General features: G+C 32.9%; 1 protein-coding gene across 1 annotated transcript in view; it reads left to right on the top strand.

The window, feature by feature from the left end:
* The window catches only part of GRIK2 (glutamate ionotropic receptor kainate type subunit 2), a 414,190-nt gene that overhangs the window by 231,960 nt on the left and 161,813 nt on the right, over positions 1-20,417 (top strand). Inside the window, exon 10 of the mRNA XM_085306980.1 lies at positions 4,127-4,333. Coding sequence (XP_085163106.1) covers positions 4,127-4,333 — 207 coding nt within the window. The remainder of the gene's footprint in view (positions 1-4,126; positions 4,334-20,417) is intronic.

The raw sequence follows: 20,417 nt of genomic DNA, 5'->3' as shown, positions 1-20,417 counted from the left end.
CTGAATTGTTGTTTGGATTTTCTGTCTTGGCTTTTCCTTTGTCTTGCCTGACTCTCCGTGGGCTGCTGACAGGGCCCACCGCCGTGACTCCTCTGCTCTGCTTGCTCAGCTCGGGAGCTGCGGGACTGTACCCTGTCTGCCCAGCCCRGGCAGTGGCCCCCCCCAGCTCCCGCCTCATCCTCTCTTCCAGAACAGCCCTGCTCTTGCTGATGCACCGTTTCTGTGACTCATTTTCAGCATTGTGTTTTTCTTTTGTTATTATTTTCAATTTTACTACCTTATGGAAAATCCACTCTGATTTTCAGATTTAATCCACAAACCATTTCAAATAACTGACATATGGAACATATGCACAATATTTGTTTTTGCTGGATATCCAATGCTAATCTTCAGTTTGCTTATTGAAGGTTTAGATAAATGGATGTCATAGGGATTCTACAAAGTAGGTGCTTGCTTTATCAATATTTTAGAGGAAAATATTAAATAAAAATATGTAACATTTTAATATCTCATTTTCAAGGAGCCAAGTGGCAAAAAGCTGTTAAGAAAAAAATGAAATTCCATTTTTTCCCCACGAAATGCTGGAAAAAATTTCTCATGATTTCATTTTCATTAATCAAAGACTTAAAAATCATTTACTATTTCTTTTCCTTCTCTATAGACTCTAGTGTATATCTTGTCAATTTCATTTTTATTTTATGACTTTTTTGTACTGGCTTTTCTGTATGTATAAATATAAGGGTGTATATATGTGTATATGTGTAATATAGAAATATGTATTTTAGGGATGGTGTCAAAAAGGGCAGCTTTAACAAAACCTCTGAAATGACTGGAATTAAAATCTTAAATTTATGGGTTAGATGTACAGTCTTCTTTATTTGACTGTGTTTGTTGTTTGTTTTATATAACTTGACTTTTTGAAGAAATTGAATTTTTCATGTCTTCAGTAAAAATATTAGTATTTAAAGTGTAGCTAAATCGTTTTGAGTATTTCAGTTTAGTATAGGATATTATATTACCAACTACTGTTGGTAAAAAGTTCCAGACATTTTGGAATATTTCAAAACCACATAACTTGACAATTGTCTATCTCAACAGTGATGAGTTCGTTTCCTGGACGTCAAATGTTTTTTTCTCAACAACAGTTTTCCAAGATAGTTGTTTTCTTCCTCTCCTTTTCTTTTTTTTCTTTTTTTTTTTTTTTTTTTTTTTTTTTTTTTTTGTTTTTTTGTTTTTTTTTTTTTTTTTTTTATTTTTTTTTCTTTTTTTTTTTTTTTTTTTTTTTTTTTAAGCTTGAAGAGATTGAGGTTGGCTTGTTCGTCTAGCAATGCAGTACAAATTCCTAAATAAACTATTGGGGCACTTAATTATTATGAGAAACCAAGTTTCTCATAATTCCTAAACTTATTCTAACTTCTCTTAATTTTGGGGGGCATTTTTTTGGGCCATTACTTCTTGTTCCCTCTACAGGATATGCCGAAAAGATCTTCTTTTCCTTCCTTTATGCAATAATCTTTTATGTCTTGAAGGCTTAGCACTTCCTCCTCAGTCTTTTATTCCTTAAATAAGACATATTTTTTTTCAGTCTTTCCACATCCTGTTTTGTAGACCTTGAATGATTCTCATGGATATCTTCTGATCTCTCATCAATTGGTTCACATTTTTCCAGAAGTGCAGTATCCAAAACTGGATGGAGTATAGCAACTGAAACATTCATAGTGTCAAAATTATGGAATCACAAAATCATTTTGATGGGAAGGTACCTCTAGAGGTCTGCTAGTCCAAACTTTCACTCAGGGTGGAACTATGTAGCTCCATTGCTTAGAGTGGAGTTTCTTGTGTCTCAGAAATTATTCTGCTGTGCATAAACTATAGTTTTGGATTGCTGTTTTCTCAGTTAATAGTCTTATTTTATCAGATTGCTACCTAACCTGCTAGCTAACCTCCTGAATTTCTACAATTTCTAATTCATTCTGAAGTATGGAAATGTTCATTAATTCAGTTTGAAAGTCATCTTTTTTTTTTAATTAATCTTTTCGTTTCTAAAGCTTATTTTGAATTATGATGGTATCCCATTATAGGGTGAATGCACATTCAATTAGCATGCTTTCTGCTCCAGTACAGAAGGATAAATGGAAATATTTAACTTTACCTGGTATGGGAACATGACTCATTACAACTTTCCAGGTTGATAATGAACCACTCTTAATAAAAYGGATATTCTGAGCATTTGAATTTTGTTATTATTTAATTTTAGGAAGAGAGGGATGACTGACTATAACATGACATTTTTGACTTTCTACAACTTCTTCTTTTCTCCATATTCTCTTGACTGTACATTCAGACAAATGGAATAGTTTTACAATTTGTTCAAGGACAAACAAAAATTATTATTCTAAAAATTACATTAACTGGTCTATAACTTCATAGCCCTCCTTTATCCATGGTCTAAAGTTTATTGGACTGGAAAGAGAAAGATAAGCCTTTTGCAGTCTACTTGAATGTCTCCAAACCTCTACAAATTCTTAAAGGTAAATGCTAACAGATCTAAAATTGCTCAAAGCAGTTCTTCTATGGTGAATTCATCAGCTGCAAACTTCCTGAAAATATTTTAAGTCCAAAGATCTGTAAAGATACCTTTTCTTATTTAGTCTAAGCCATTTTGTCTGTGTTTCTTCTGTTAATTGTATGGATGTCTGATCAGTATTAGCCTTCTACTGAAGGGAGAGACAGGAAAATCATCAAATTCTTCAGTCTTCTTGATATTTTTCACTTCATGTTGGACAACAGATGAATTATTTCCTAGACTTTATTTTGATACCTGCTTTTAGAACATCCCRTTTTTTTTCATCCTTAATACCCATTGCTAATTGTATCTTTTTTTGTATTTTTGCCTTTCTTAGTTGTCCCTGCAGAGGGCAATTTTTATTTGTTTGATTTTATTTCACATTCTGAGGTAGCTTTCATTTCCTTTATGCTTTTTTTNTTTTTTTCTTGCTATGTTTTGTGCTGGCTTAGCTTCTGCTTGGCCCTTTCTATAAGGAATTCTCAATTCACCTGAACAACCATTATCCTTATAGATATTTTCTATGAGATACTTCACAACAGTTATCTGAGTTTATTAACAATAATTGTTTTCATATATAGTYTTTGTTCTGTCACTTTCTCTGCTCCTTAAGCATTGTTCCATGACCATTGTTACTTAAATTGTCTTCTGCCTTCACATTTTTAGTTAGGTCTTGTCTTTCTTGTACTACATATAGAAGARCTCCCCTGGAGTCACTTACCTATCAATTGTTTGAAAGCTTTCTGTTACTACAGCTCAGTGTTTTTTTTTTCTGAACAATTCTTCAGCAGTTCAATTAAGATCTGGAGTGTACTTTTTATGAGCATTTTTTTTTTTTTGAATCAGGCCCTAACGTTATTAATTTCAGTAGATATAAAAATAGAATCCCAGYGTAGTCTTGAATTAATAATGTGATTTATTTAGAAAAAAAAAGTTTATGAGAGGCAAAAAGGAAACTAATGTCTTCTGAACACAGTTTARGAACAACAGATCTCCCTGCTTTCTTCTGTGTATTTTATGTAAACTATGTATGCTGAAGTTCTAGTTTTGTGCAGATAAAAAAGCATGAATCATGGGACACCTCAAGTCAGCATCAGAAATGCTGATAAATCCGTATTAAAGCTGTCAGGTTCCTGTAGAATGAACTGCCTTTAACCCTGCTGAAWGCTGATGGGGAGATTTAGGACTGTATGAATTTTATTAAGTTACCCTGGAGAGTTTATCTTCTTACTTGTTGTCTTGTACCAGGTACAATAATTGCATCTAATACTGTTCCTATTACCTTCCATTGTGCTTCTTTTTGTTGATATATGAAACAGAAAAGCCGCTCTAAAATATGAGCAAATTTCTTAACATCAGAGAAAGAGGATCTTCAGACTAAATTTATTTGGAAGATAGATAAATAGATTTGGGAGATAGATAACCAAGAAATAAAAGAATTCTTCTACTTTTCATTTTAATCTTGTGAATAGGGAAAGGATTCATGATGATATCTAAGGCTAAAAAAAAGTAGGATGGGAGCAGTCATCTGTTTTGTCTTTTTTTTTTTTTTTTTTTAAGGAAGAGCCATCTGCGATGTTCAAGAAGTTTGCCAAACCATTGTATGTACATGATCGATTTGAAGGTTATTGCATTGATCTCCTCAGGGAGCTATCTACTATCCTTGGATTTTCTTACGAGATTAGGCTAGTGGAGGATGGAAAATATGGAGCCCAGGAAGATGCCAGCGGACAGTGGAATGGAATGGTTCGTGAACTAATTGATCATGTAAGTTAACTTTTGAGGCTTTCTACTGTGTATTTAGTAAGCCCTCAGTCAATTCTATCTGTGCAAATTATAAAACAGAGTATGATAATGTTATTTGAAGAATCTTCTCTTGGGGAATGTAGTTACTTAAAAAAAAGTTATGCAAGCGGATCCACATCAATGYTTTTCTCAAATTGGAAAGTATCTTGTTGAACAAAGACAAGTCTGCATCGCTATTTTGTCCATTGACAATGGTTGAGCTCTTCCATGGCTTATGCCTCAATCAAAATATAGAATAAATAGTATAGAATAAATAGTATTTGGAATCTGTTTCTGAGAACAAATATTTTTGTGAACAGACATACGGCTTTTCCTTCTAACAGTGTAGCTAATATTTTTGCTCAGAAAATTCTCTATATATGTTCTGTAAATCCATGAATTATTTGATAAGGACTAAGATAAGCTGCATTTTTTTCTCAAAACAATAACAATGAAATCCAAGCAGGGAGACGGAAGTATTATTGCATACTGAAGCAGCAAGTAGTGTAATGTGTGTCAAAACAGATGCCATTACAATTTTTTGTAATTGGGTAAGTCAGGCATCACTTCGTGTCCTTCAAAACATACTTCCTCATTTGATTGAATTCAGTCTCTCAGAAACATATTTAGTCTATTTGAATGTTATATCCTTATCCTTTTTTGCATTTGGGTGAATTGCTCAGTAGAGACGTTTAATCAAAGAACGTAAAATAAAGCAAGTTCTCTGCTTGTCCATATTATTTCAAGTGGGAAGGGGAGATTAGTCTATCACTAATTCAAGTGAAAATTACTAATGATAGCAGAAACTGCATGAACCACTTCAAGCAAAAATATTCAGTAATCTTGTTTCAATTTGCTTTAAGATTTCAGCAGATGGACAGAACATGTGCTAATCAAAATATTCGTATTTACTACAAGGGTTGTTATGTTACTGCTTTTCTAGTAAATAGTAATCTGGTATTGCTGTTGCAACAGATGTTGATTACATCAAGCTTCACACTTTTATGATGAATGTGTGGGCATATTATATTTATACTATCTTTAAATGTCTGTGTATTGTACCTAATACAAAACATACATAAATACAAACCAAAACAGATATGTAGCTAGAATCTGTTTCTCCATCTATTGTGTGTATAAATGCACATGCATGCATACCTCTTGGATTTGATGGTTGTTGGGTAATATCATCTTCTAGAACTAGGAGATTGGGGTGGATACTGTGAAAGTATTCTATAATTCTTTTGAAGCTCTAGAAAATCTCATTTAAGTGAGCTTTTTATTATTCAACTGTTTTAAACAAGCACTAGTGAGGTTTTCTGAGCTTTTCAGTAAGAAAATCTTGAAATGAAGCGCATTTGAAGAATTTGTGGCCATCACGTATGGGGAATCGGGCTCTTCTAATCCTTTCCTGTAGATAACACATAATGGAACGTGTGTTCCTCTTTCTTCTGGAAAAAAATATAACTAAACTTATATTGGATTTTAGAATGTAATTTTTCCTTTGAAATGATCTCACCTACTGAGGAGTCAAAGTAGTTTTGGTGCGTCATGGAAGATGTAATCTGATTTGTTAAGCTGGATTGCAGGGATAGTAGGGAGCAGAGATGGTAGATGTACAATTCCCCTCCTATACTGGCCCTATCAAATAAAAATCCTTCAATTTTTAACATATATTTTTCAAATAATAGTTGTTAAATGATTTAGRTGTTTAATTTTTAACAAAAGTTCTTAATACTTATTCAAAGAATAAATACTGTTTCAGTGCTCATAACTTTTGGTTGAGACTTTTACTAACCAWAGTCTCTCTCATTCTCTCAATTTTAAAAATTTCCTTTTTTATTTTTCTCTGTTCTTRTCTGTTTTTATCTGAAACCAAGTGAGTACATACATATTATTTATGCATCTATGCCCTTTATGCATGCAGGTTATTGATGTATATTTATTYAATATTTCATATGGCCAATTAACTTCATTTTTCACAGTCATATTTTCCCTTAAAGTATATTTATTGGAATGTCAAAAAATAGCCTTGTTTTGTACAAAGTGAATAAACTCAATTACTGTATATTTTAGAAAGGTAAAATGATTCTGTATACATTTTCCAACATTAGTTTCTGATTAAAATAAATAACTATAGAACAGAATAAAAACAGAGTTATGAAACTTGCAAGTTACCTAAATACATCTATTTGAAAAATATTTTTAGCTTTTWAAAAATCTTATTTTACCTACTTGTTTTATTTTTAACTGTCAGTTAAGACCAGAAATGATACTATGCTGTAGTAAATATCTTTACGAGGTAATTCAGAGTATCTGCAACTCAAGAAAAAATAAAATGGACAATTTCAAATTGTCCATTGGACAATGTCTGTATTTTGGAACTATAGAAAAGACAATGAACAATTTATACGAAGATAAAAAAAATGCAGAACAGAATCTGAATGTTCAGATTTCAGTGCCTAAGCTGTTTAAATCTGCGTTTAGTGACTTTATGTAATTGCTTGGCTGAAGTGCTCAGGCTTAAAAGTGCAAGTGAGATGAAAATGATGCCATCTCAGCTGATCTCAGCAAACGTGTCAGTTCCAAACTTGAAATTCTACAGTGTAAACAGGGTCTGAAGTAGGGGAGCCTTTTCATCAGACTATGTGTGTTTTCATTCTCTTAGCCTATAGTTTACTCACTTTTCTTCTTTCTTTCACTGTGTTACAGTGTTTGCCTATACTTTGTGCCATCRTTCTGAAGCTAGTTCACAAAGCATGAGTAGTTTCCTTTTGAATAAGCAATAAATACTGAAACTTAAAAATCATGGGAGGTTTAGTGWTTCCTTCCTTTTGATGACTGAATGAAAAGAAATGCTTCTTAATAGAAGAGAGAGTGGTCTCTATAACTACAAATGAAAGGAATGTTCACTAGGACAACAAATACAGAGGTGTTTTCCCTATGAAAACTTTTAAAATGGAAATTCTCAAATTAAGTAGTCAGATCTCTGCCACAATGAGGGATTTTTTTTCTTTTCATTTAAGTGTTTACTCCCTTCGCTGCTTGATTGAGTACAAAGGCTTTATATACTCATTGGGAAAAAGAAAACCCTAAAGGCCAGTTACCTCCATCCTTAACAGATGCATTATTMATTGGAGGAGGGAACTATTCTCTATACTGACTTGCAGTCATTGGCTCGATGTAAGCATTTMATTCAAAGTCAGTTAGACTTATTAAATTGATTTTGAATTGGAATATAAGCTCAGTAGATTTCAGTTTGACCTGTGGTACTGAAAAATTATACAGCACTGTGTTATAGTATATGAGAAATAGAGTATGAGTGTGTAAGTTATGTTCCAGTATAGAYAGAAGATACTGATAGATTAAAAATTTATAATTTTATTTTTCTCCTATTAGCAAGTCCACTTTACAATTTCAGAACTGCTTTGAAACMTTCTTATGCTTTGATACTAAGAGAAATAACTGCTATTTTGTAAATGCCCAGAGATATTATCAAAAGTGTGAAATCTACTGAGTTGTAATTTGTTACTATTATATAACATTGAAAATATGTCTTTTTTTTTCTTGGTGCTCTGTTTGAATGATTCTTTTACAACACAAAGCTTATTCATTACAAATTGATCTTAAGGTCTGCAGATCTTTCATGGTTCATAAATATTTATAGAAATGTCCCATTTTTTAGACCATAGCTGCTATTTATTATATAAGGGGATTAAATGCAAACTTCTCTTCAAATATTGGAAGGGTAGGATTCTCAGCTTGGAGGGAGGTGAGAATTATGTAGTTGGGCAATTAGAAAGCCCTTCCTAGTTGACTTTACACATAGCTTTGTGTTTCAGTTCAGAACCCTATGAATTCTTTTAAATCAACATGTCATAAATGTAAAATGCATAAATTTTTAAAAATAGTAGTGGCCTTTATTCTCTCAATAATAGGAAAGTTTCAGATGTTTATATACAACAGTTTAAAATGTTTYTGGAGACATTTTGCTCCAATAACTTCCAACCTTTTCTACTTTATTTTCTAATTTAAGCTCTGCTCTCAAAAGACTAGGGTCAAACTTTTTGTATTACTGTATAGAGGAGAATAAAAGCGTTGAATAAGCAACGATACAGATTTTTTTGTTGCTTCCCTTTTAAAACAAAGACAAATCTGTATACGGAAAGAATTTCAAGTTTCTTTTACTTTTCTATTCCTCTCCTTCTCAAATGCAGTTTGGTCATACTGTTCAGAGTGTGACCAAAAAACGTATTTTTTACAGCAAGACTCTGCCTCATGGAGGCAGAGCTTTTCTTACCTCTTCTTCTCAAGGATAAATACAGTCTTCTGCCTTGTAATTTCCATGCAAAAGGTCTAGAAATTGAGATTTTCAATACACTGTAGGACAGTTACTGATGCTGCTTGCATTTATGAATATCTCAGAAAATTTGACAGTAATAAAGAGCTAGAAAGTCTTTAGGAGAAAGTCAGATGGAACATTCTATCTTTTGCACCAAAATTGTAGCTGCTGGACAACAAATACCAATGTATTTTGKTGTGTTGTTGCTCTTTAAAGCATCGTTATCTCTGTGCCGTTAACTCTTTGTACCTTCTTGCAAACACTGCTCTAATGGGAACACAAAGATGTGTATAGCATTTAACTCCTACTAATTTTTTGGCTGATTCTCCTAARTTAATATGCTGACACTTACTCATATTCTACTGCTTACTGAACATTAGTTGGTCCRTTGTCAAAATATTTCTCTGTAAAGGATTACTGGATTTCAATATTTTAATTTAATGTATTTAATGATTTTTCTTTATTAAGTGCAATGTTAAACCTCCTCCTTTCTGGGATTCTCAGATACTTACTCGTTCAAAGAATAAGGCTGTTTCACAAGATAGTGTAGTTAGTAAAGCAGAGGTAGAATATCAGCAGTGACTTAGGAAATGTGTTGCATTACTTACCTGAATTTGGAAAATTCAGGACTGTGTTGCAGTGTCTTAGCTCTCCTCCTTTGTGGCTGATACGTGCACTATAAATTGTCATTCATTTCATGTTTCTTTAAAATTATTGTCTTTAGTATGGTCTTTATGCATACATCAACTGAGTAAACATTAGGGAAAAGAAAGCTCTGAAAACTGAGACAAACAGAGCTTCAGAAGTAGAAGATTCTCCAGCCTGCCTTTATGTCTTGCAAGTTTTGAGTGCACTGTTGCTGAGAAGAAAGTTAGGTGCTGAAAAAAAAAAAAAAAAAAGAAAGAAAGAGCTCATACAGTTAGAATTTGCAACCAGAATTTCAAACTACTTAAAGCTTAAGCCTAGAGAATTTTCTGCATCTCTCTTTTTGAATATTTATTCCATTCACATTAACAGGCAAACTGATAAAATTACTAATTTATATCCAGAAATGGTGATTTTTACTCCTTTAATTTTACAAGCAGGCAAAGGGAGACAAACTAATCATTCTCAGTATGGATTAAAAACATGATCACGTAATGATATATTAAAAAATGCAAATAAATGGGAACATATCATAATGCAGAAGTGACTCTTAACTGCCATCTCTGCAAAACTTACCTCTTTTTCCTAATCTGTCTTTCTACATCTAAGCCTGCATCTTAGTATACTTCTCTTAACGTTCTTCTTGGCCTTCTTACTGTCAAATTCAGCTGAGCATGGCCCAAACTTAGCTCATTAGCTTATCTTTTCTCCATCATTCCTGTAAGACAATTCCAATATTCTCTTACATGTTCAGGACTTTAATGGAGTCATTTTATATGTGTTTTTCTTTATTTTCTTTCTATACAGTTTGCGTCCACATCTTAGCATATCCTCTMTAGCTCTTGAAAAAACAGCTGTTTCTTTTCCTTTCTTGCTCATACAGTGGAATAGCTCTCAGGCAGAACTTCTCTAGTCTATGTTTCTGTGGAGCAGCTACCTTATTTCTGGCTTATAAGAAGCACAAAATAGAGTTTTGTATCTTGGAGTAATGATTTGRTTGTGATATCTGCACAATGAATCCATTTTTGAGCTCCACATCCCCCAGTGTTTTGATCTAACATTTTATGTGTCTCTTCAAGATCATGTGTAGCTCTGTCACATTTTACTCAGCAGCTTTTTCTCCTGATGTGCTATGTCACTGCTGTTTTATGTCCTTTTTTTCCATATCACCTACTTGCAATTGAACCATGAGGCCCTTCTTGTAACTTTTTCTGATTTTATTTTTCTTCTCTTTAGTTTCTTCAGAAACTGTTTGTAAAAACTGTTTACATTTCAACAGAAAATCTGACACTGAAATGAATTTTAAAAATGTATTTTTTTTTGTTTTCTACCTAAAAAGTAAATTAAAAAGCCAGTTTATTGACTAAACATTGTTTTTTTTATCAAAAACAATTCCGCATTAGAAAGTTTTGGCAGCTATTTTTCAACCAATTTGTGGTAAGTGAACTACTCCATATTGTAGTAACTGAAATTTGATGTTTTGCTACTTTACAGAGTTAGGGAAAGAAAATCTTTTCCATATTTTCATTAAAAGAAATTATAACGAAATGAGAATTACAGGATCAGATGCTGAGTTTAATAGTCATCTTAAGATCTTGGTAATCTTCCTTAGGAAGATTTGGTATGGACTTGCTATTGTTGTCGTAGAAGGTTTTGGCTTTAATAAAAAAAAATAAAAATCTAGGTCACAAAAAAGCTTTTGATCAGCTACCTCAGCAATAATACTTCTCCTCCTACTACGGCATGTCAGCTGCAAGATGTCAAGCAAGTAAGATACATATTTTTACATTTTTCTGTACTTGATTAAACAAGATTCTTATTAAAAAGAATTAACAAATTGAGTTTGATCTTGTTCCTTCTTTCTTAGTTCTCCATACTTGCAGTATTATTTTTAAGGTCCTTAGAACTGTCCACACTATATTAAAAAATAAAAATCATGTCAAGCACTGCAAACGATTGTCAAGTCTACTGTTAACACTTACTTGTTATGAAATAAAAATCAAGATAAGTGGAAAATGTATTTCTACCAGCATCTGCAAAGCGAGCATGTGTCCATTCATGTGGAATAAAAGTCTGGCATACATGTACTTGTATAAAATAATACTCACAGAAATTTGTTCAATTTGCTGTTTTTCACAAAGATACTTATTTGCTTTCTTAGAAGGGGGAACTAGACACATGCAATTTTACTGTGCAGTTTTATTTGGCAACACTTTAAAATTTGTTTTTTAAGGTTTGGMTTTAAAAAATGATATTCCTGCATTCTTGAGATAGTAAATTACATATTTGTTCAGTGTTCRTTTGATTTTTTATTTACTGCCAGTAAATGTGAAAAGATTCTCATTTAAAGTCCTCTCATTTAAAATATTCTAGGAGGAGTTTGCTGAATGCTGATCCTTGTAATGCAAGTGGATATAGCTATTTTCTCACTGAATGATAATTATTTCTTTTAGTTATCCCTATCACCTATCATATTTTTCATAGCTCCTAATATAAACAAAGACTACTATAAGAAACTGTAGTATGAAAGCAGCGCTTGAGAACTTTTATCCATTACAAAAGTAGCGATTTTGCTAACAACACCTACATAACAACTTTCTATGTCTGTTCTTAGTTTTTCTATACATCTAAATAGATCTTTTAAGCTCTGTGGATAGAACTTTTTCCTCTARTTGAGGAGTAGCTAYATCTGTTCAAAATAAAAATAAAAAMCAATACCCAACTGACATAAACCTAATTAAGTTTCAGATTACAAACAARGGTAATGCCTAAATACTTTTTAATGAAAATACCTGACTGCTATTGATGATTTACATGATATTATTCATTGAAATAATTATATTCACAGCATTATGTCATAGATAAAAAATAATTTTCATTTCTTATTAGAAGAGAATGTTCAGACTAAGATAAATATGTAAGGAATGAGACAGGATATGAGTAATGCTTAAGGTTACAAAGAGGAACTGCTTAGATCTTTAATGAATAATGGAAGGACTGAGTAAACATAAATTTAGAGGTTAATGTAAGAAACTTATAAGCTTAGCATGTGCATTTTGGAATGAACTGGAAGAGTTCAGGACTCCAAAAATGTGATTCAAGATCTAGAAATAAGGCTAAAGAAGACTTGTTTTGAAAACTGAAATTTGAGCAACAAAATCATATAAACAAACAAAATTCTAAGAAAAAAATTAATGCTATGTCTTCTAATGCACTGAGGAAATCTCTACTCAGAATACAAGCTCTAACAACATTCTAAGCATGCATAAACCACTCTGAATTTTAGCTTTAATGTTTCTGAATGGCATTGAGAGAAAGATAAATGTTCAACTCAGCTGAAGCTGTAACATTGAATTTAGTCATTGAATGATTAAATCTTTGAATGGTTTTAACCACCAGCATCAATAAATCTGCCTTGATTTTGGAGTTCAYAAGATATCTTTGCCTCTTACAGATTACAAAATATGCTGTTCATCTATAAAGCATTTTATAATAATTAGTACTATCTTTGTATGAATTTAAGGGTGGTTTACATGGGATACTGTGAGCAGTTTTGCATTACAAAAGTTCAACTTAAATTACCACTTAATAATATRTAGTATTTCCAGAGGAACCAAAAATGTTTGCAAAATTCAGGCTCCATTTTTTTAAAAAAACTATACCAAACTTGTTTTTTTCAACTGTAGATTTAAACTAGCATAATGCTGCAGTTGAATCTCAGATATTTCATKATGAACATTTTAATCACTCAAGAGTTTTGCATTATTTAGCATTATTTAGGTGAACTCTGATGGTCTTGGGAGATGATGTTTTGAAGGGTGATGTTCCAGAAACCACACAGTATTTTGGCAAGTCTGCAGTTGTGGTGTAATTGAATGGCAACACTGGCTGCCATCTGTAGATGGTAAGCTACTGATTGGTAGTTTACTGATGGTGAGTGTACTGATTTATACTACTATTCTAATGTTATTTTCTAGGTGCCTTGACATTTTTTGTTCTATTTTTAACTACCGTGCTTTTAAAAAGCAAAAACATGTTTCCCTTTACTCGATAGCCTCRCTATATGTTGAAAATACTACTTTTTGCATATAGGTTTTCTTATTATTTATTTGTGTTTCCAACTGTCTTCTATTTTWTATATATATATATCTTATCTCGTTCCTGATTTATCTGTTTAGCCATTTGAGGGCCATCTGTTCAGACTGCATTTTTATTTCATGATATACATTATTTACCTTGCAGATTATGTAWTATTTTTCTATACTGGATAAGACTTCTTCACTTAAAGTAGTTTCCARTAGTCATTATTAGTTATATTTGTTCAAAGCTTTCCAGCAATATCTGCTCTTTAAACAGAGCCACTAATCCACGTGATTTAAAATTTAAAAAGAATATTCCCACTTCTTTAAGTTCTGATAGTTACTCTGTCTTGATCAGCTATCTCTAATTCTTTAACTATTCAGTGCCTATGATGTATTTTTCATGTATATGTTTATTATTTAAAATATTAATATTATCTTCCAGCTATTATTTTGGCATGCTTTATTTTTCTCATTAATGTAGCCTGTGTGAGATCTGTCTTAGGGGTCTACAGGTTAATTTATTATGATAATCTGTAATATGCCAGAAAATGTCACTGGTACTTTTTGTGCTTTTTAGTCTAATTGCTAATTCATTAATCCACAGTTTCAAGTGCTCTGACCAAAGTCATTTGTCCCACATTGAATGAGCACAGCAGGTGTCTCCCTGATGAGCCACTAACCTTGTCTCTTCTTTTGCTTGAGCCTCTATATTTCAYTTTAGGCAAGATAAAAATAGTCTTATAGACCCTCTCTGCAAATGCTTTTCTTGCATATCCAAATGTAGCAATGTTACTCGCTCAAATATCTGATGAAGAGCRTTCAGAGATATGAAGGGCTGTCAATCTATTTGATATTTCTTGAGATTAAGGGTAAACGAGTCTCGCCTTCTTGTTCATCTAATTATAGATCTATAGTGTATAGATCTATAGATCATCTAATTACAATACATCTAATTACTGTTCTTTACAGGTAAGGGATTATGGTTTTATACTTYTAATTTCCACCATTTTAATCTTCACTATTAAACTTTTTCTTTCAAAATACTTTCTCTATTGCTATCTGAAAATAACCTTTTTTCATTTCTCTTTTTTTTCCTTCTACAAGTCTGATCAAATCCTAGTGAACTGCCAAAGAATAAAACTTACTTTCTGAGAAAACAAAACTCCATCTTAGGACATTCCACTAGATAAATGATGATTTTATTTAAGGTATGGATAAAATTCAGGCAATAGACTCAATGACTTTAGTGGGGCCAGGATCCCTCATGATCAATAGTATGTTTTGCTATGCAAACTATTACTTTGTCATTTTTATCCTGTATCTTGTCCATTTTCCTGCTTTCCCAATTTCATAAAAAGAATATTCCCAAATTGCTTTTCATTGTTTTTCATTATTTTTATGGGCAGTCTTGTGTGGATGTAAGTTTTTGGAATAAATGTGGAATCATTTCAAATGTTCTTAGAGAAGTTACTGGCAAAAGAGTGTTGCCACTGGGACAAATCATATGTGGGATTAAATAATTTAGAGACTAGATGAAAGAAATAGTACATAGACATTCACATTGGACATGTCTTAAGTCTAACCAGTATAATCTTCATGTATAATTGTTATTAGATATTTGGACAAGCCTGGCAAATGCAGTAGGGTTTTTTAGGTAATTAAATTTCAGTGATGGATAAAAATTGTAGAACAAATAATTGGAATTCATTTCCACTGCATTGATAATGAAGTGAATTACAGCCAATGAGGGCAATGACAAGTTTTTCTCATGAGACTCTGAAAGATAACAATTTAGCTCAGACATCATCTAYTTTTACATTCATGCTTAGAAATTGGTGGAATATAAGGCTAGGGCAGTATTCACAGGAGCATTACGCTTTTCATACCCTCAGACCCTCACATAGCTGTCTAGTTTTTAAAATCATTTTTATTGCTATTTTGATAGTGAAAAAGGTAGCTAATAACATGGGTAGTATTGCTTATATCTACAAGTGAAATATATGTGAAAATTACAACTGTCTAAGAGCAGAGTTAATTTCCATTGAGAGGTAGCTCTTTTATTAGGTAAAATTATGTGTCTACATTTTAATTCTGTCTCTTCTGGTTCAGAAAAGGTTGGTCATTGGGGTTGGCCCCATTTACAGAAATTAAATTACCAGGAGAAAATTGATGAAACCACTTCTCTATTCAACTGTGTTCTTTTCCTCCAAGGAGGTGATTTGCAATTCTGTATTTTGTGTCAAATCTTCAGTAAGTTATTTTTAGAGCTTATCATGCATCTGTTCGTTCAGTCTGTTTCTACGGTATCTTCAGTGTACAGTACTTGATCACTGCAGAGATGAAAATAAAGATTAGGGTAGTGGGAMACTTTTTTCACTTTTTCCAATCTTTCCTTACCCCCCTCCTCTCTGCCTCCTCACACCTTATTTTAACCTCATTCCTTACATTTGATTACAGGTTTAGGAGATCAAGAATTCATAAATTCTACTCATAACTGAACCTGACACACTCCATGTTCTTAAGAAAGGTTGCTACTTAACCTCTGCTTTGGTTTTCTTCATTTGGAAATAGAAAAAAAAGATTTTGAAAGTCTTACAGGGAACTTATGTAAATTAACTAGGTATGCTCATGAAGCACAACAAACAAAACAAAAAACAAATTCTTAATATTGCTGACACTCTTCAAAAGATGTGCTGTGAGTTATAGTTTTCTCATCTCCCAAGAATTTCAAAACATTTGAAATCCAATATTTCAGAGAGAGTAGGGAGGACAGATTGTGGAACCCTTGAGTATTGTTAGATCTCAGTAAACTGGTAAAAAAGGTTCAGAATGTGCTGGCAGGAATGATGCTGTACCTGGGAATGAGGCCCAAAACACAGTCACCCATATTATTTGGGRAACTGGGAAGTGTTATTGTGTTTTTGAAGCATCAGAGATAACATAGTTGTGTAAGAAAATTATACAAAAAGTCAAACATTCATCGTTTAAAAAAAAATTGAAACTGCCTGTTCTACTTCCGTTAAATGACAAATACCCCAAATAAAACTAAAATTTTTTTGTTTGTGTGTGTATGTTGGGAAGAAGATCATGCTAGTTTGTGTCATAATAGCTTAAAACCAGTTTGTCCAGCTAGTTTCTAGTCTGCTGGTTCCTGATCTCTGAGGGCCTAATCTGCAGTCCTAAAAATGTGTGTATGTCTGTAATATTATTCCTTTTAGTGGAAGAACTCCCCTCCCTSCCCCATTTAGTATGGAAAATAGTTTGTTAATCCGAAAACTCTTTGGTGTCTGAGACAAGATCGATTTTTCATTTAAAACAGAAGATTTATTTAGATATATTTTACTAGAATTTTTCTGTGGATTGGTAATGTAAAGGTTGCTACACTGTTATTCTCAAAATGTTTTTTCAAAAATGTATCATAATATTTATTATATATAAATCTTCAGTTTATTTTTCAAATACATGGTAATTGATAAATATATATATATATATATATATACATTTTAGCTTACATGAGGAGGAAAATAAGTTCACTCTTTCAAATTCTTGAATATAATGTTCTGTGGTTTCCATATCTAATGATTTTCAAATTGATAGCATAGGATGTGGGTATGTATATTACTTACTTTTGTATATACTTAAGAGGCTTCAATTAGCATCATGGGAAGGGATGGGAAAGGGGGGTTGTATTTTTCATAAACTTAAAATGCTGCACTGAAAAGTGCATGGATTTTTTTGTATGCAACCATTTATGTGTAGAACTCCAGTGCTTTATAGGAAARATACTGTTAATCTCATTTAACAATGGGAAAAAAAAGATCAAAGATGAGATGAGTATTTGATTTGCCAAAAAAACACTTAGTAGACCGCAGTCTCATTTGGCAACAGAATACTGGCAATACAATGAATGTATTTTCTTCTACTTGATACAGAGTGCACTACACTATTTAGACAAGTTTAGACTATTAGATGGCAGCCATTACACTTCAGCCAGCTTCCCATCAACACTTTGCTTTTCCAAGTCCGCTTTTGCACTTTTAAGTTCTTCTAAGTTTCACACTTTCTTGGTTGTCATCCCTGTATCTTTTCAAAATTTGTATCTTCACATCCTCAAAACCCGAGGAACTCTGTATATGTCATCTGAACTTGATTTTGTTGAACAAAAAAGTTAACATAAAATATTTTTGGTCCACTCATTGCAACGTTATGTCATTAGCCATTAGCTAGTGGTAATATTAAATCTCTAGTCTTGTTACAGGTCATTTCCCCTGCAGATACAGATTTTCCTAAAATGACAGAACCTGTAATCTGAATGGAGACTGCAGCTCTCTAGAGCAATTACATAATGAAATAATTTTTCAATGATGTTTTTAGCCTTTCATATCAAAATTCAGAGACACGCTTTGGCTCTTCACTGCAAACAAAGAATTAATGAATAAATGTGGTTTTCTGTTGTCTTGTGGGCTGAATTGCTAAAATAATCAGTGTTTTTACTATGGTAAAGGATTACTAGCTATAATGAGTAGATGCTGTAGAAATAAGGATTTAGGATTTTTTCTCTTTAAGAAACACTATTTTTAGTGTGTATGGATAATATGAGAAATTGTGTACAGAGATGATCTAATTTTGTGATTTTAGTGATGCTGCAGGTGTAACACATTTGTTAGTTATTTTAGAGTAATACTCACCATATCCACAATGCAGCATATATCAAAGTTACTTTTTAAAATAAGATCAGTGTACTTTTGACATAAGGTGCTCAAATTATTGCTTTTAAATACATTTCATAATATATTTCTTCCCAARTGATTCTGAATATTTTATTAGTAAATATGTAATGTCAATTAAGGATACAGAAACTATAAAAAATACCATCAGGATCATATCAGTAGCCTGTTCAATTAAATCTATGGGCAAATATAAATATGTATTTTTCAGTGAGCTGTAATTTGATCAGGAATGCTAGAATACCGTTGTTCATGTGCAAGTTACCACATGAGTTCTAAATTTGATCTAATTCAAAAAATATGTTTTCATTCATACAAACTGATGCAGGAGTTAGGACACAACTACTACAGAATCAAGGCAAAGGAATTCTCCTAACTTCCACTTTGTGCAGTACCATAGTTCTGACTGACTATCTTTCCCAAAATTACTGACCATGCTCCTCTGTGTTATTGATAAGACTGTACCTGATGGAATGATTTAAATAATATGAAACGCTTTGAGGCCAATAATTTGTCATTACTGTAAATTATGATTTGAAAATGGACCTATCAACCCTCAGAAGAACCACTGAAATAATATAGCATTTTCTAATTTCAAAATGTAAAAATAAAACTATTATATGATCTACTGTTGTATTATTCCTATAGAATAATAATAAGAAAAAGGCAGGTTAGTTATGAAAAGCCACAGTACTGGCTATTCATAGCTGAATGTCATATTTCTAGTCCAGGCTTAATGGTCCTATATCTAAATTGATTCTTGTTAGCTCTGTAAAGCACTATTATAAAATTAAGGGAAATAAGATAGGTACCATATTTTAGTATTTTATTTATTGTATTATGGAATATTTGAGCAATTTCTGGTCTTCTTGTCCTATAYKTAAAATTATTTATTTATTTATTTGATTGCTTCATGTAACAGGAAAACAATATTACATATCAGGAATTTTTAGGAGACTCTGTGAGACATTGCAGGCTTTTTTTCTCTGTCTGCATCCAGAATAGAAACAAAATGACAGTTTTGTGACAGAGATCTGTGTAGAGAGTTGGAAGGAGAAATTTCTTACAGTACAAAATCCTAGAATTGTTGAGATCACCTGGAGGTCATCTAGTCCAGCCAACCCTGCTCAAAGGATCTGAGGATGGAGACTCCACRACCTTTCTGGGCAACCTGTTCCAGTGCTTTATCACCTTCACAGTAAAAAAGTTTTTTCTTAAGTTTAAACAAAATTTTCTCTATTTTAGTTTGTGTCCTTTGTCTCTTTTCCTTTTCACTGGTTACCACTAAGAAGAATCTGGTTCTATCTTCTTCATTCCTCCCCATTAGATATTTATACACATTCATAAGATCCCCCCCAAACCTTCTTCAGATTGAACAATCTCAGCTCTGTCAGCCTCTCTTTGTATGTCAGATACTCCATTCCCTTCATCATCTTTGTGGCCCTTTGCTGGACACGCTCTGGTATGTCCCTATCCCTTTTGTACTGGTGAGCCCAGACCTGGACGCAGCACTCCAGATGTGGCCTGACCAGTACTGAGTAGAGGGGAATGATCTCCTCACTTGACTTGCTGGCAAAAATCTCAATGCAGCCCAACCAGGATCTCCATGGATCTCTGCCAAGCTACTTATCCAGCTGGTCAGCCCTCAACCTGTACAGGAGCATGAGTTTATTCCTCCCCAGGTGCAGGACTCAGCATTTCTCTTCATGGGACTTCATGAGATTCCTGTGTGACCATTTCTCCAGCCTGTTGAGGTCCCTCTGAATGGTAGCAAAACCATCTGGTACTTCAACCAATCCTCCCACTTTTGTATCATTTGCAAACTTGCAGGGGATGCACTCTTTCCCATCATTCAGGTCATTAATGAAGATGTTAAACAGTACTGACCCTAGTGTCATCCGCTGGGTAGATCACTAGTTATTGGTCTCCAAATGGACTTCATGCTGCTGATCACAATTTTCAGTCTTCATCAGTTTGTCGGTGAGGTTGTTATACGAGATGATGTTGAAAGCATTGCTAAAGTAAAGATAAACAACATGCACTGTTCTTCTCTCACGTATTGAACTAACCATTTCTTTCTAGGAGGCTTATTAAGGTTATTAAGACATGATTAGTCCTTCATAAATCCATGCTGATCACTCTCAATCACTTTCTTGTTTTTAATATGTTTCAAAGTGACTTTCAGGGRGATTTGCTCCATCACTTTCCCAGTGATCGAAGTGAGGCTGACCAGCCTCATTGTTGCCCTTCTTGATTGTAGGATTGACATT

The sequence above is a fragment of the Rhea americana genome, unplaced genomic scaffold (assembly GCF_003343005.1).
Source record: "Rhea americana isolate MKP2758 unplaced genomic scaffold, rheAme1 scaffold_25, whole genome shotgun sequence".
Taxonomy (NCBI): Eukaryota; Metazoa; Chordata; class Aves; order Rheiformes; family Rheidae; genus Rhea; species Rhea americana.
The sequence above is the reverse complement of the archived record's forward strand: the minus strand, read 5'-3'. Positions and strand labels throughout refer to the sequence as shown.